The sequence below is a fragment of the Rhinolophus hipposideros genome (genome assembly GCF_964194185.1).
Source record: "Rhinolophus hipposideros genome assembly, chromosome: 20".
Taxonomy (NCBI): domain Eukaryota; kingdom Metazoa; phylum Chordata; class Mammalia; order Chiroptera; family Rhinolophidae; genus Rhinolophus; species Rhinolophus hipposideros.
In genome coordinates, this window is record NC_138066.1 from 21468560 (window position 1) to 21484554 (window position 15995).

Here is a 15995-nt window from a genome sequence, read left to right on the forward strand (position 1 = left end):
GACTTGTCTGTGTTCTCCTATTACAGGGTGTGGGTCCAGTTTGAAGGGAGGGAACCAGGATCAGGTGGGAAAATGGAACCTTTATGGAGAAAGGGGAGGTTTTTTGTACTCCTCTGGGGGATACAAGGCTCCAGGAGGATATGCTTCCCCAAAATCTGGAATTAAGACTGCTCTTTAAGATAGTCCACCTGAGGACAAATGTGCACAGCCTACTTAAAAAGAAAGGCTCCCGATTTATTTGAATAAGAGGAAAAGTTTAATGTAGACGAGTGCGGTGCCAACAGAACTTTTTGCAGCAATGGAAACAGGCTATAAATCTTCACTGGCCAATATGAACTAGCCACATTTGGCTGTTGAGCACTTGAAATGTGGCTAACAACTGAGGAGCTGAAGTTTTCATTCTAACTCAACTTGAAATGATCACATGTGGCTACTGACCATGTAGGTATATGCACAGACAGACCTGACTGAAATCCAAATCCTGAAATGTAATACCTATAACCTTATGCAAGTTATTTAACAGCTGAGCCTCTGTTCCTCTAAGGAATGGGGATAGGAACGGCCCCTAAATCACAAGGGTGCTGTAAAGACCAAGTGAACTCAAGGTGAGTTCTGTAAAGCACTCGGCGCACACAGCCTGGCACGGAGTTGGGAAAAATCAACGTTGGATTGTATGTGCAGACCGTCCCCCGGAGGGAGGAGGCCTGGCTTCTGACCATGACTCTGTCAGGCCACTTCCACAGCCTCTTGTGTGTGACAGCTCTCGCTCCAGGCTGACTGCAGGCGCATCAGGTGGCCACCTGGTTCAACACACTTCCGTGTTCTCTGGTCTGCTGGCTCGTGAGGGTCAGGTCTCTTTTTTTTCTTGTAACAACAAAATGGCAGGCTTGCTGTCCATCCCCTGAGTTAGGTGAATATGACAACCTCTGGAACGTACCTGAGTGTCTGGGTCTGTAAGATTGATACCTCTACTTGCCCCCCAGCTCTCTGATGTGCTCAACTCAGGTAATGCACTGCCGGGAGGCTGCTGGCCAGTCAGCCTGGAGCCAGCTTTAACCTCATGGACTTGGGTTTCCACCTGCGGACTCAAGTGTGTTGGGAGGAAGGGACCAGGGAGGAAGGTGCTGCTCTGTCTCTAGCCCAGAACATTGGGTGTTTGTGAATTGGCACCACTCAGTCTGGCTTCAGTACTGAGAATAAGACACTCTTTTTATTCTATCCTCTGCGGACACAAAAGCTGCTGCTCCTCCGAGAACTGACCTACATAACTTCCCATCCCCCTCTCCAGCCTCCTCAGGCCAAGCAACTGGCCAGAGCAGCAGCAGAACAAGGCTCTCCCCTCAAGATTGTGCCGAAGAGCCCTAACCCAATCCCACCTGCCCTTACTGGGTGGGCACTTCCACTTGGTACATCCTCCCAGCAAAGAGCCCTGCCACGCTGGGTGTTACCTTCAATTCACTGTTCATGGTGTTTTGCCGATTGCCTTCCAGTCTTTCTGACGCATGTTTTTCTTTGCTATTGAGATTATACCGAACATACAATTTTTTGTATCCTTTCGTGTTACATTCACAGACCTTGAGCATTTGTTTATATGCTGCTGCTTGGCAGCAGAGAGGTCATCCTGGGCGCTCAACAAGTCATCTGCCCAGAACAATGAGGACGATGGCTGTGGCTCAGCCTCAGGCCTTTATGCACTTAGGACCAAATTCCCTCCTGCCTCTCCTCAGTCACAAGGTGGATCTGCACACAATGCAGCTCTCCCAAAGGCTGCATTCTCAGGAGTGCCCTCCCCTGGACCCGCAGCAGTCTGCCCACAAGGCTGGGCCAACTTCTAAGCCACACTCCAACGGTCACAGCTGTATCCACAAGCTACCATCCGTCCCTCCGGTCACCTGAAAATTGGCCACACTGGCTGTCCTCCAACTGCTGTCCACCCTCATCTTTAAGACCCATCTCTACCAAATCAGTGTCAATGTCTGAACTCACTTGGTACTTCCTGCCATTTGGTTTTAGGGCTGATCCTGTTTTTACCCAGCTCCACCCTTTTCTAGGCTGTTCCATGACATTTCCCACATACCGTGTCTCCCCAAAAATGAGACCTATCCGGAAAATAAGCCCTACCGTATTTCCCCCAAAATAAGACTGGGTCTTACACTAATTTTTGCTCCAAAAGACGCATTCGGGCTTATTTTATATTAGGAGCATCCTCAAAAATCATGCTACAGCTTATTTTCCGGTTAGGTCTTATTTTCGGGGAAACACGGCACTAGTGGTGAGATCTAGAACAAGTCACAACAACACTAAGCTTCAGATTTCTTGTCCGTTGAACGGGGATATCTTGACCAAAGCCACATGGCCCAAGCATCTCCAAAGAGTACGGTCTCTCGAGAGCACGTCTATGTGCACGTGGCCTGGGATTAGCCTGTGGTTTATCAACTCTTGTCACCCTTCACTACCAGACCTCTGCATCCTCACACCAGATGGGACAGGCATCTACGTTGAAACTTTATTACAAAATTATAAAGCGGAGCTCTGTAACAAAAAATACACATGTGGGTTTAACACCCAAGTAAGTCTGAGAGAATCTTAATGTAAGCCACTTGAAGTAACACATTCACATCCAGAAGATTTCAACAAATTTATACAATATATATTCCTGTACAGCTGCTTTTTACTAGCTTAGATGCAAGTATTCCAATGAATTATGAACCAGTCAGCTCTCCAAGTCTTTTAAAACAAGTCTCAACTGAAATTTCTGAACAGTCACAGCAAAAGCCACAGGATAATTGGAAGACTTAGATGCTTCCATAATAATTAAGACCAAGGACCCATGAGGGACAGGAAGGAGCATTCAAGGATAAAAATAAATTTTTCTTCCTAGGTGAGATGGTAACTGAAATGGGATCTTAGAATCCCCAACTTTTATTTGGTGTAATAATAAAAAAAAAATCAGGGTTGCCTGACACCTTTTTTCTTAAATGAAAACATTCACCAAAAGGTTAGACTTAAAAGGCAAGTTCTCTAAAATGAGCAAATGGCATCAGTTCTAATTCTTAACTGAGGTTACTAACCAACCATTAGGATATTTTAAACTCACGTCTAGGAGGGAAACTGGAAGGGAGGGAGAGATAAGGCCTCTGCAGAGAAAGCAAGTTTTCAGTAGGGCGAGGGCTGGCTTCTGCCCTTCAGTTATTGCTAGACCTTCACTGAGCTGCACATACATATAGACCTGTTTCACAGTGGAATCGAGGAGTAGCTGAATCCTTTGCTAAAATGATAGGCATTGTAAACTACAGCATTTACTGTCCGGCAGACAGATGTCTTCACAGGGAAATCTCGGTTCCCCCAATTCCTACGAAGGCTGTATGCAGCCCCGAATCAAATCATCTAGGACTTGCTATGACGTCAAGGTGAGTGGCCCAGTGTTCAGCTGACAACTTCATGAATTTCGTTCCCCCAAATGGGGTTAGTGGTTGATAGAGGAAAAGCTTAAGTATGTCTGTACCAATAAATAGGTCCCCTTGGAGGTTTCCCATTGCTTTCCAGAGTCATGAGTGGTTCTAGAGTGAGCTCTTGGCTGCATGGGGGGAAGGGGAATCTGCTAAGGCCCTTGGGTCTTTCCGGTTTACATCGCTCATCCATTGGTAATGGCAGCACACATGGCTCTTCTGATAGCGTGTACGTGTGTGCTTGGCTAAGTTATCCCAGCAAACTTTTCTCTAGCCCTTTGGCTCTTCCAGAGGTGTAAGGACCCTAAGAGGGCTCAAGAACTGACCAACTCATTGCATGGTCCTTCCTAAAAGGCCTGTAGAATGTTTCTTCCTCACCTGCCCCCAGATCAGGAGACTGAGAAAGGAAAGGCAGTAGGGAGCCCCCAGCAACCTGGGGAATTAAGACTTCCGGCTGTCCACTCAAGGGCTGAAATCAGTCTCATTCAGTACTTTCTGACACCTCTTTGGTGGTCTGTGTCTTACACGTTTGGTCTCCAGTAACTTCACGAGAAGTCTGGCCAGAAAAGAGCAGGCTCTTTGCCTAAGTCTCTATGCCTTCAGTGAGACCATGTTTAAAACCTCCATGGGAAACAGAGAGACCTTCATTCTCAGGAGAAAAAGGTTTCAAATTCCTGTCTGTTGGAGAAGTCAGAGTTAAGCAGAAAGCCAGTTACTTCACCCAACACTCTCCCTTTCCTCATAAACTAAAATTAAGGATGGCGCAAAGTCAGACCCCAAGAGAAGCAGCAGATGATCCATGCACTATCTCTCGCACAGAGACTGGAATTTCCCAGCAGTTTAAGAACCAGATGCTTTGTTGGCTCCCAAGTTCAGGTCGGGAGACTGACAGCTTCCAATCCCAGCACTTAAGGAAGCAACTCTTAATGACTTTGAAGGTTTTCAACAGCATTTGTTTCATTTCTCACCAGAGGATCGCTACTGATCTGGTAAGCTGTCATCTTTTTGGTCTGAAGGAACAAATGGATTTTAGACAATGTAGCAAGAAACTTTAGCACAGAAAGCCAGAGAAGACCAGAAATAAATCCAAATGTGCTGGGGAGGAAGAAAACCGTTTCTACCAGGACTTCTGATTGGTGAGACACAGGCAAGCAGCTCAGGGGGACAGGGGGTCGGGGGGGGTGTATAGGAAGGAGGAAGATACGGTCCAAGTTCTAGAAAGTCCTCTCTTCATCATTTACCATCATCACCCAAGACCATCAGAACACGGACTTGCCCATGCGATCTATACCAATTCTCACTGCCTTGGGCTCTGCCAGCCAAGAGGGGCACGTCTGTGGCAAGACTGGCATGCCCAGAGGTGAAAGAGCATCTTTGCCTGCCCTGGTCTTCAGAATACTAAGTTTTCTTGTTAGCCTGCCCCTCTGCAAGCTGGCCGACCCTGAGCCCAGACACCTCGCGCTATGTCCCTATAAGGCACTGAAGAAGCCGGCACCACGCCCTCAGGACCGGAAGACATGCACGGCTCGGATCACATACTGCCGGCAGATGGGGCACTCATTCATGCGCTTGCCACACTTCGTACAGGTTACCATGTGGCCACATTCCAGCAGAACACAGTCGATGGGTGAGTCCATGCAGATCCTACACAGGTTCTCCTCCAGGCTGGATGGCACTGCTCCCCCTGTACAAACACAGCACAGGAAAGGGGCTGAGGGGAAAGTAAGGAGGTTGTCTAAGTGAGTGGGGGAGTGGAGGAATGGAGGTGGGAGAGAACAGGCACACTGTGAACAAATTCCCCAACCCACACACTTTCCCTCAGATAGAACGCCAAGAAAACATTTCCCCAGTAGCCATTTCCAATTGCTTATTTAATCTGCACCTCCACAGGTCAGGTTATAGATTTGAAGAGTAAAGTACCTATAGATCAAATACAACCCAGTACATGAGAACTAAGTAAGGGAAAGTCCCCAAAGCTTAAAAGAAATAATTTTCAGATAATTGATGCTGTAATATAGTGAGTGAATGCCACTTAGGGGCTCAATATCCCGAGGCAGAACATGCTGAAAAGATAAAACTGGTTCAGAAAAGTTTAGATATAAACGGAACTGTAACGAATGGTTCATTAAGGATCGCAAGTCTTATTTGTAAACGTATCCCCAATTAAATACAGCCAAGGATCAAGGAGACCCCCTGTGCTATGTCACAAATGCCCCCCAGGGATTGCTCTGAGGAGATTTCCTGGTGGAAGAGTCCACCAGAAATTATAGCTCACTCTTGTGTGCTACCCCACAGAACTGTATTCATACACCCACCCATGGCTCCTTACCACACTGGATTAGACTTTTTCAGTTTGCCTGCTTATCTCCCCTCGTACACCATTGAGTTCCTCAATTCAACAAATTCAGTCAATTTCTACAATTATACATACTTAGTATCTGCTATGTGCTCTGAGGTCAGATATTCATCTTTGAATCCATAAAATGCCAGTCACATGATAGATGTTGGGTCCTACGAGCTTTGCATATTAACTCATTAAATCCTCACAAAAACAATGAAGTACGTAGTCTTATTCCTCATTTTATAGGAGAGGTAACTGAGGCCAAAGAGTCAAGTGGCTTGCTTAAGGGTACACAGCTGCTAAGTAGAGAAGCCAGGATTCAAATCTAGACAGCTGGGCATTCTGGGCAACTGGCCTAAGGGCGGGGCCTATCAAGGTGACAGTATGAACTGCTCAGCATGTTTTTAAGTGGGAGCCTGAACCAGGCAGCCATAAATAGGGAACTGGCCTTGTGTCAGGCTCCTCTATCATTCCACAGGGGAATTCTCCGTACTTTGTTGCCTGGGTACTTTCCTTTCCTGCTTTCTGGACTTTTCAAAATGTCAAACACTTGACACTTGAGGTGGGTTGAGCTATTCTGAGCAATAGCTCCACAAAGGAGTGAAACCTATTCACTCCTTTGTGGAGCTATTGCTCAGAATTCTTAGACTATTAACAGAAATCAGGGTTGAAGGAGGGGAAGGAGAAAGAACCAAGAGCCTAAGCCCGTTCCCAAACAGAAACAATTACATACCGTTTTGGTCTTCAGCACCACATACTGAAAAAGAAAGAGAAAAGAAGAAATCTGAATGTGTGATGATACAGGAAAGTCTCCAACCTCCCTGGCTTCATTTCTGACCTCTGACTATTTCCCTGCTGGCAACCAGGGTGGCTGACAGCCCAGACAGACACCATGTCACCCTTCTCTCTCACTCCACAGGCTGAGAACTCACACACAGCTCCTGCTCGTACGTCTGTCTGGTCTTAGGAAACAGGACTCCACTGGTTTGCACGAACAAAAGTGCCAAGTACGAAAGATACTGCACAAGCACAGTATCTTTTCCTATTGCTTTAAAAGTCAGCATTAAAGTCAAGAAAGAAGGAACCATCTGTTCCAGCCAGCCAGGGCATCTGGATGAAGCTCCCAGATGGAGCCATCTCCCATTCCCCGCATCCTCACAACTCCAGGGAGATTCGGGGGACAATCCCAAAGGGAAGAGCAAGGCTGTGATCAGGTGACTGGTCAGATGTCCCCTAACTCTGATGAATTTGAGCTCCTGGGAGAGGAGAGCCTGCAATCTGACTTCCAACTACTGTCAGCACACAAGGAACCAAATGTTGATCTGCTGGAGTTAAATCAGGTGGGGAGGAGAGGATGGGTTTTAGGTGAAATCATTTCAGGAAACGCAGAGCTCAAGTCAGCTAAACACATTTCTCTTCTACAGGACTTCTCTGCCTTGGTAGTAGAGTACCTACAGTGAATCAGTACCAGGAGGGCATGATATAAAGCGTTTTTCCCCAAACTCATTTGACCACAGGGCTAGATACTTTACTGGGCATCGCCTGAAAATGATACCGTGTCGAATCCTCTGAGAAAATGAATAAAAGGAAAAGTCCAAGTGCAGGCAGACTGATACCCTCCTCACTCAATGTGTACAAAGATTTGCTTTCTAATCTCCCAACTGTTTAAAACAGTACTGTGGGAGGGAGCAGCGAATATGGTGGGAAAGGCCATGGACATGTACCAGGAAATCCCCAGCTCAAATCTGGGCTCCCTAATAAAAGCGGATGCTAATAACATCTATTTCATAGGCTGCTCTGAGGAGTAAATACATGTCCACAATGCCTAGCAGTCCTGGCACCAACTCCAGGTGACAGCTATCACTAGATGGTGCCGATGTGGCAGGAATCCTTCCTTGGGGGGGGCCGCCATGCTTTAGTGACAGCAAGCAGCTCAGACTCCTGTGCACAGGCCCCCCAGACAGCTCCTCACCCCGGTGCTGGAGGCCCTTCTGGTCCTTGTACAGCCGCGTCACCCTCTCCATGAGCTCCCACTTCTCACAGCAGCCCTTGTAGGTGACGAAGTTGCGAGCCAGGATCTCCTTCAGCTGCCGCACACTCAGACCTTCAATGTCCTCCAGCTCGGTCAGGTCAGACAGGGAGGCTCTTCGGCCCGGGACAAAGCTGTCCTCTGAGTCGACGGACTGAAAGGCAAAGATGAGAAGGGTGGGCTCAGCTCTTCCTGCCCAAGTTTTATCTCTCTCCAAGGACCCCAGAGCACTCCTCTCACCACACTTTGGGAAACTGACCTCACGAAGGGTAGGAACAGAGGCAGGCAGAGTACCGGGCACGGTGCTTTGCATTGCAAAACAGACCCCTGTCTCTTCCTGACCCCCAGTTCTGTGCTCAGGCCCAGCCCGCCACAGACCAAGCAGGCAGTGCATGAAGCAGAAGGAGCACAAGTCTGCGTCAGATGGCCCTCGTTTTGAGTCCTACCTCCACCACTGATGAGTGCCAAATAACATCAGGCGAGGGCTCAGCTCTGCCCTCCATGAAGGAGGGAGGAGCCCCACCACACAGGCTCCTGTGCAGACTCAACATGGCAGTACAAGAACCACGTCACGTGGTGCGAGCCTTTCTCTCCCCGCTGGGGAGTTCTGCTTTCCCACGCAAGAGGCAGACTTCCCCACACGCACTCCTCTGCACGCACCCCTGACCATAGCCCCGTGGCCCTGGTGGCTGTAGCCTCTGGGCTGGCCAGCCACGGCTGAAGCCTGAACTCCCTCTCATGTCTCCTCCTCGTTATCTCATTTCCTTCTCCTCCCCCCGACAACGGCTACTGTGCTGGAAGCAGGAGAACGAGATTTGCACAGCAGCACAAGCCTGCACTCTGGCAGCTCTGAGCAAGTCAGGAGACTGAAAACTACTGGCCGCGAGGCTGCCCGGTCCCACAGCGACCTCACAACGCCACACTGACACAGGGATGGCTTTGAAGGAATACTAGCACCACACTCCACCCCTGACAAGGACCACCACCACAGACTGCTTCCGAGTCTGCGGAGAGCTTCCTCGTAACAGCCCAAGAACACCCGTGAAAGAGCGCAGGAAAACGCACAGAACCGAGCAGAGGCCCCACCTGGGTCTCCTCCTCAGCAGGTGCTCTGGCTGTGCCCTCCGGGTAGACGGCTTCTTCTTGGTCCTGAGACACATGGCCATTGGCCTGTAGGAAGAGAAAGGTGCCATCACATCCACAGACGTCCCAGGGCTTGGCAGAGACAGCATGTCCCACACGTACCCCCGCCTCCCCTAGAAATCTGGAGCCTTACTCAGCAGCATCCCAAAAGCCTGCTCTCTGATACTGACTTTGCCAGGCAGAGAAGCAATACAAACAGATTGCAACTCGCCAGCCAGAGTGCGGTAATTCTGCCCACCACCAGGATGGCATTCGCGCCACTCACCGTCAATTTCGTCTCAGCTTGAACACACCAAGTGACAGGAAGATGACGTGTCCACTGCTGGAGACTGATCTCTTAACTGCCATGGAGCTTTCTATTGACACTGACCCCAAACGGCCCGTCCTATAACTTCCACCCACCATCCCTGGTTCTGCCCCTTGGAAAATGTCCACTATTTTCTTCCAAACTGTTCATAACACGTTCATAACACATAACTGTTCATAACATGTTCCTCCATCCTAAATCTCCCCGGCTTCCTCATCCGGCCCAGATGAGACAAAGTTTCCAGACCCTCACTTCCCTACACCCTCTCTTCTGGACAGTAACTACTCTCACATTTGGAAAGTGTGCTCCAACCAGCAGGGCACACTATTACTAAGAACTGTCTTGAAACCTGGTCAAAAATTTATTTTAATGCATCTAAGAATCTATTAGCCTAAGACGATAGAAAACAAACATCTATGCTTACTGAGTTTCATTCTGCTTAGAATTCTAACTTCTCAAAAGGTCCTTCCGAGCTATTCCTTCAAGTTTTGCCAAAGAGCACTCAGAACTGTGAGCCTCCTAATCCCATGACCACAAACCCCTCAACTCGATCCTCCTCACCCACTGCTCCCTCCAGGCCAAGGGCCTGGTGTGAGCCCAGAGCAGAGGTGTCTGAGCTCACAGGCTTTTCCCACTGGCGTCTTGGAGCATCAGTAAAAGGGACCACCTAGGAAACCACTGGCCTGCTGGCCCCAGCCACTCACCCCAGATTAGGACACATACCTGGAGCTAACTAAGAAGAGGCAAGCCACGACAGAGGGAATGACAAGCAGGAATCACCACCACCAGCACCACCAAAAATGCCACGTAAGAATAAGATAACAAGCATGGCATACATGTCTGGGAAGCACCTCAAACAATGTCTTCTTCAACACCTCTAGTTTTCTCTTTGCTTTATGCAAATGTGGTACCCACTGGCCTCCTGGTGTCACCCTGGAGTTACAAAAAGTCTTTCAGCGCCTATACCCTGTTCCTAAATAGACAGCTTTTGTATGTCCTTGTTTCTTAGAAAGAGAAACTGGATCTCATGCTGCAAAGCATGTTGTCTTTTCTTTTGCCTACTGACTAAATCAAAATCTACAACTATTATCTGTCCACAGTTTTGTTTATTCCACATACTCCCTTCCCTAGCAACTACTGCCAGGGCATTGCAGGTAATGGAAAGAACCCTGGTGGAGCTGGCACTATGAGAACATTTGCATGCAAGGTGCAGCTCACTTATGAAACTGTCTGTTTTTCTGGCTTGCAAAATGTAGATCTCACCAGAACAGAGGATGGGAGCTAACATGAAGCCCCTCTAAAAACATCAGAGATCAGAGGAGCAGTATCCAATTAGATCTGGTACATAGCATGACTTGTAGGTGCACTCTGAAAATTTCTGGTTAACGACAGGAAGCTTAAAATATGCTCCTTTTATTGAAAAACCCACCTGAAGGTTCTTTAGGGAAAAACAATGCCCTCAAGTTATTCTCCTAGCTCCCCATAAACAGAGAGGAGAGCTCAACCAAGCAAAGGGAATAGCAGGAGATAAAACCTGTCCAGCCGACAGGCAGCCAGAGCTTAGGAAAGAGTTAAACTGCAGCTGGGGAGAAAGCGCGCTCAAGCCGACAAGGGAGTAAATGAGTTTAGAGCAGGAGCGTGCTATCACACGGGCCTTTGTGCCTCAGTGCGCGTCAGAGCTGAATCAGGGGGCCCAGCCCTGGCAAAGGACGTGATCATCAACCAGAGGCAGCAGCCACCCACATCCTGGGTGGGAACTGACAACAGGAGCACTATGCCAGCTCTAGTAGCTCTTCAGACGTGACATCACACTAGCCAATCCTCCCAACATCCTGGCAAGAGCAGAACTTCATTTCATTGTTGAAGGCTCGAAGTTCACCCAAGGTGACTGAACAGTCAGTGACAAATTGGATGTGGAAACCAGCTCTTCTAGGTCCTACTCCCCTCTCTATTACCCAAGGCATATAAATAAAAGGGTCCTTAAGGCACGGAGGTACATCTACGGGACACCATCAATCCTTACATAGTGCTTAAATCCACTGGCCTCACTCGAATCCAATCGTTAGTTGATTTGCACGTCCACTGTGGACAAAAAATTGACTACGTACCAAACCTGACAAGCTCAGGGGAGGCCAGCGTGGCGGGCCCCACAGACTCAGACCAAAAGTAACCACATAGGATGGTCTGAACATACAAATTCCTGACTACAAGCGGGTCAAGGCCGGGAGTCACATCTTTGGCCTGGAGCTTCCTTGACTAAGGTCAGTCTTTACCTTAAGTGAGCCTGTCTGTTGTCTTTTGACATCTAAGATAACACACCCTTGGAATGTCAGAGGAATCCCTTTTTCCAGACTCCTCAAGGTACAACCCACTGCACCAGAGCAGGAGACCACACAAGCCCTCATCACCTTACTACGCACACACCATCTCTACATGTTGTAAATGTTAAGTATGTGTCTCTCCATTTTACTTTTTATCCAATCCCAGAGATTTCCCCGCTTGGCTTTCTCCCATCCCCTTCATCTACCACCAATGGATTTCAGGTAACCCCCCCTTACGTCTCCTCCTTTGATTCTAATGTAGAAAATAAGCTATAAAACTGCCGTTCTCTGGTGCGTTTTCTCAATCCATTGAGATTTTGCTTCCCATAAATTGTCCTCCGTTTGGCTCAAATACAGTCATAAACACTTTCTACAGGTTGGGACGTTTCTTGCTTTGACACCACCTTCCCTCTTAGAGAGGCTTTCTGAGGGCAGAGGTAACGTATTACTCACTTCTGTACTTCCTGTGTCTGGTTCATAATTCAGTCAGTGTGCTGCTCTCAGCTCACCATTTCCAGGCCCCACGGGAGGATGATAAGGCGGGGCACTGTGCCCTCGTGTGCCAACCACTGCCCCGCCCAGGCAGTGACTGGGGAGAGAAGCAGTGGCCTTGTCTCCATTACTTGTGTCCCCGATGCTCCCTTTCCTTTCCCTGTGCCTTTTTCCCCTACGTGCCTTGCAATGGTTACTAAGGAACCACGTTCCCCACCCAGCTGAGGGAGACCACAACAAAGCTGAGTAAGTAGGTGGGCAATTTGAATAGAATTAGATTTGGAGAGTTAACAGTAGTTTTTTCAAAATATTTCTGGGACCATGAATTTTTAAGAAATATCTAACTGGGATATGTATCAAACAAAAACACAAGAAACCATGCATTATCCTCTCTGAAAAAAGCCAAAACCCGAGTGTGATGTCAAGAAAATATCATTCGTGCATCAGCAGAGAGAAAGGCTGCAAGTGACCACGACACTTAAGCTGCCACCCCCTCTCCCAGCGCAGACAGGAGGGGAGACGCACCCTGCAACTGGCAGAGAGGGGCCGAGGACGCAAAGGACCCGTACCTGCTGGTTTTCCTGAGCCTGGGCAGGGGGGACAGAGGTGGCTTGTGCTTGTGAAGAAGGGAGGCTGGGTGAGGTAGGCGGTACCGTGCTGGCATGAGGCTGGGTCAGGAAGGCCTGCTGCTCGGGGAAGTCCGGGGACAAGGCGGGGGCACGAGTCCTGGCCTCCTGGGAGATTCCAGGCTGCTGGCCAAGCACCAAGAACACCAGCTCCTCCTTCTCCCGGCACGTTTCGGTAGAGATGTCATGGAGGCTGAGATAGTCCCTTAGGTCCTTCACTTTCATCTTCATGAGCTCCTCCCGCTGAAAGGCTGTTGCTCGGAATCGTTGGCAGAGAAGGCAGAGGCGGGGCCCAGTCCCCACGTGGCTCGAGCAGGTCATGCAGAAATTCTTCTTACAGTCCAGGCAGGTCTGCTGCTTGGAACAAGAGACACAGGAAACCATGTCAGAGTGTGAGAACAAGACAGAGCGGGGCTGGGAGCTGAGGGCTGCGGAGCCCAGCGAGGCCACCAATCACTCTTACTTTAGACAAGCTATCTCCTGTACCTCAGGGTGCAGGACAACGTTCAGGTGTCAGGTTAAAAGCCACTCGGAGGTGGCAGACCTCTCCGTATGCATCTGTGTATCCAAGTACAGGATACTACATTTATTATCCCATTTGAGGCCTTATTTATTTTACTGATAGAGAAATGGAGACTATTAATTAAGACTACCTGCTTTAGAATCAAAAACCCCTGCATTTTTATAGTCTCCCTCCTCCATTTCTTATGGTGTCACTGTCGATGTACAACTTAGCCTCTCTGGCCCTCAGATTCCTCATCTGTAAAATGGGGGTGATAACAGTATCTTCCTCATAGGGTTGTTGTAAAGTTAAAGATAATGCATTTAGTGTATGTGACACAGGAGTCTTCAATAAGTAACTGTTTCAGTTATTGCTATGAAATATGAGCTAATGATGAGAGCCATTCAAATCCTGAACCATGATTCTTTCTACTTTATTGCTGAGATAAGAAAGCAAATGTTTTAAGGTGGTGGTGGTGGTGACTATTATTAGTTAAATTTATTGAGTGGCTACTATGTGCTAGAGCTGTACCCAGTTTGTCACTGAATTCTCAAAGCCACCCCAAAAAGCAGTTATTCGTATCCCTCCCTGTTTCACATCCAGAGCAACCGAGGTCTGACGTTGTAAGTGTAAGTGTCCAGGGCAGGCAGGAGAGCAGAGCGAGGGCTTACCCTCCAGGTGTCCTGAGTTTAATGCCCAGTCATGCTCCTTCTGCCAGGCCATGGTGCTGACCTCAGTTCCAGTCACGCCGACAGCAGTACTGAGTCAAAGGCCTGGCTCTCCATGTCCAGACTCCCAACCCGGTGCCCGATCCACAGAGGCCAGAGCCAGGTTCCCGCCCCCCCCAACCCCCCCAATGAAGGCCCACTCCGAGTGCTGGGAATTCAGTGGTACATAAGAGCACATCCAAGACAAATATTTAGACAGCTACAGGAGGGCCTCTGGACATGATTAGGGAGCTCTCGCTCGAGAAAGTACAGAGTGTCTCAGACGGGCAACGAGCGCCTGGCAGGCAAGCTGGTACTGCCTGGCAGCAGCAACCCCCACCACGGTCTCAGACAACACAACACACGAGGGCTTGCTCCACTCACAGGAAGCAAGGCCTCAGCCTCTTGCCCCACTGGCTGTGCGAGCACAGTGCCATCTGACTGCTCTGTTGCAGCCAAGAGCAGGCCACACTCCCACAGGAGACATCCTTCCAGGGCATACTGGGCGAACCGAGAAGGCACACTCACTGATCGTTTAGAGAATAAAAAACTTTTCATCCTGTGATGACTCAAGGATTAACCTAAATATTTCTGCTCACTCTTTTCTAAGTATAGAAAGCTATTCAAGCTAACAAGAATGCCCAAGAGACTTAGATTCTCATAGTCAAAATCACAGCCACTTGTGCGGGGCTGAAGTACAAGTCTGCATAGCTGAGATAGTTATATTTAGTCTAAGTGTCATTTATGTAGTAAAGGGAAACAGGCATAATGTTTCCCATCCAGTTTTGACTATTAATACTTAGAAGGCATTGCAAGAGGACATATATCAAACTCCTTTATTCTCTACACAGTTATAACCAGAAAATAAAATGTCCGCAGGCTGACTGAAAGGTCGCACGGCTGCACTAGCACCAAAACGGTTCTGAGAACAGTAGCCACTCAGGTGGAAAATGGATGTTTCGGGATCCTGGGGGGTTCATGCCTATCTAAAGCTTTTCTATTGGGACATGAAATGTGTTTAGGATGACTGAGAGTGAAATGAAGAGGCTTCAATATCTTAAGGTTGTAGGTCCTGACATGGAACATTTCTTAAGTCAAGGCAGTGTGACAAGACCTAGTTGGACACAATTAAAAGCCCTGAGCTGCTCAATCAGCCAAACCTACGCAACTCCCTGTTCTTTCCTCAGATGTGTGTGGTTTATTGGGTGTAAGATCAGGATGCAAAGACAGCAACCCAGTTTCTGTGTCCATGGTCTCCTCCCCCCTCCCAGGGACTCGGAAGTCAGCCTGCATCTGAAATACACCCTAAAAGAGAAAGACAGTGCTTGAAGCTAAAATCCCAGTTGGCAGAGGCAGGAGAGAACAAAGGAAAAGGAAAAAATAGCTATCAACCAATGTGGGCAGAATGAGCAAAGGAATCATGTGTTTCCCCGAAAATAAGACCTCGCCGGACAATCAGCTTTAATGCGTCTTTTGGAGCAAAAATTAATATAAGACCCGGTATTATATTATATTATATTATACTATACTCGGTATTATATTACATTACATTTATTATATTATATTATATTATATTATATTTATATTATATTATATTATATTTTATATTATATTATGTTTTAAGACCCGGTTTTATTTTACTATAAAACCGGTTCTTATAATTAAAATAAGCTCTTGTAGTAAAATAAGACCGGGTCTTATAATTTTTACTCCAAAATATTTATTAGAGCTGATTGTCCAGCTAGGTCTTACTTTCGGGAAAACACAGTTTATATAAATTCTAGCAAATGGTACAAACCAACTGAGTAACAAGGTAGCATGACAGATAAATTAGTGGAGCCAATGTGCCTGTAAAATGCCAAGAGTACACACAACCATCCAGCATCAAAAAAGCTGGCGGCGGCACCACTTTTCAGGGAGTCTACATAGGTTGCTCCCCTTTGCTAACGTGCCCTTCCCTCATTCCTGCCCCCTGCCCACCCATAGTCCCTGGCACAGACCAGGCCCACTTTATCACCCGACCAGCCCTTCCTCCTCACCATCCTTCCTACAGGCATTCCTTTCTGCAGACCATTGAG

The 15995-nt window shown here is 48.0% G+C and overlaps 1 protein-coding gene across 2 annotated transcripts in view; it reads right to left on the minus strand.

The window, feature by feature from the left end:
• Positions 1-2492: 2492 nt before the first annotated feature.
• RFFL (ring finger and FYVE like domain containing E3 ubiquitin protein ligase) overlaps positions 2493-15995 on the minus strand; it is a 63582-nt gene continuing 50079 nt past the window's right edge. For both annotated transcript variants that reach the window (XM_081027425.1, XM_081027426.1), the window contains exons 3-7: positions 12652-13062; positions 8906-8989; positions 7763-7973; positions 6524-6547; positions 2493-5133 (exon numbers count right to left, since the gene is read on the minus strand). In XM_081027425.1, the coding sequence (XP_080883551.1) occupies positions 4952-5133; positions 6524-6547; positions 7763-7973; positions 8906-8989; positions 12652-13062 (912 nt within the window). In that variant the 3' untranslated portion in view covers positions 2493-4951. The remainder of the gene's footprint in view (positions 5134-6523; positions 6548-7762; positions 7974-8905; positions 8990-12651; positions 13063-15995) is intronic.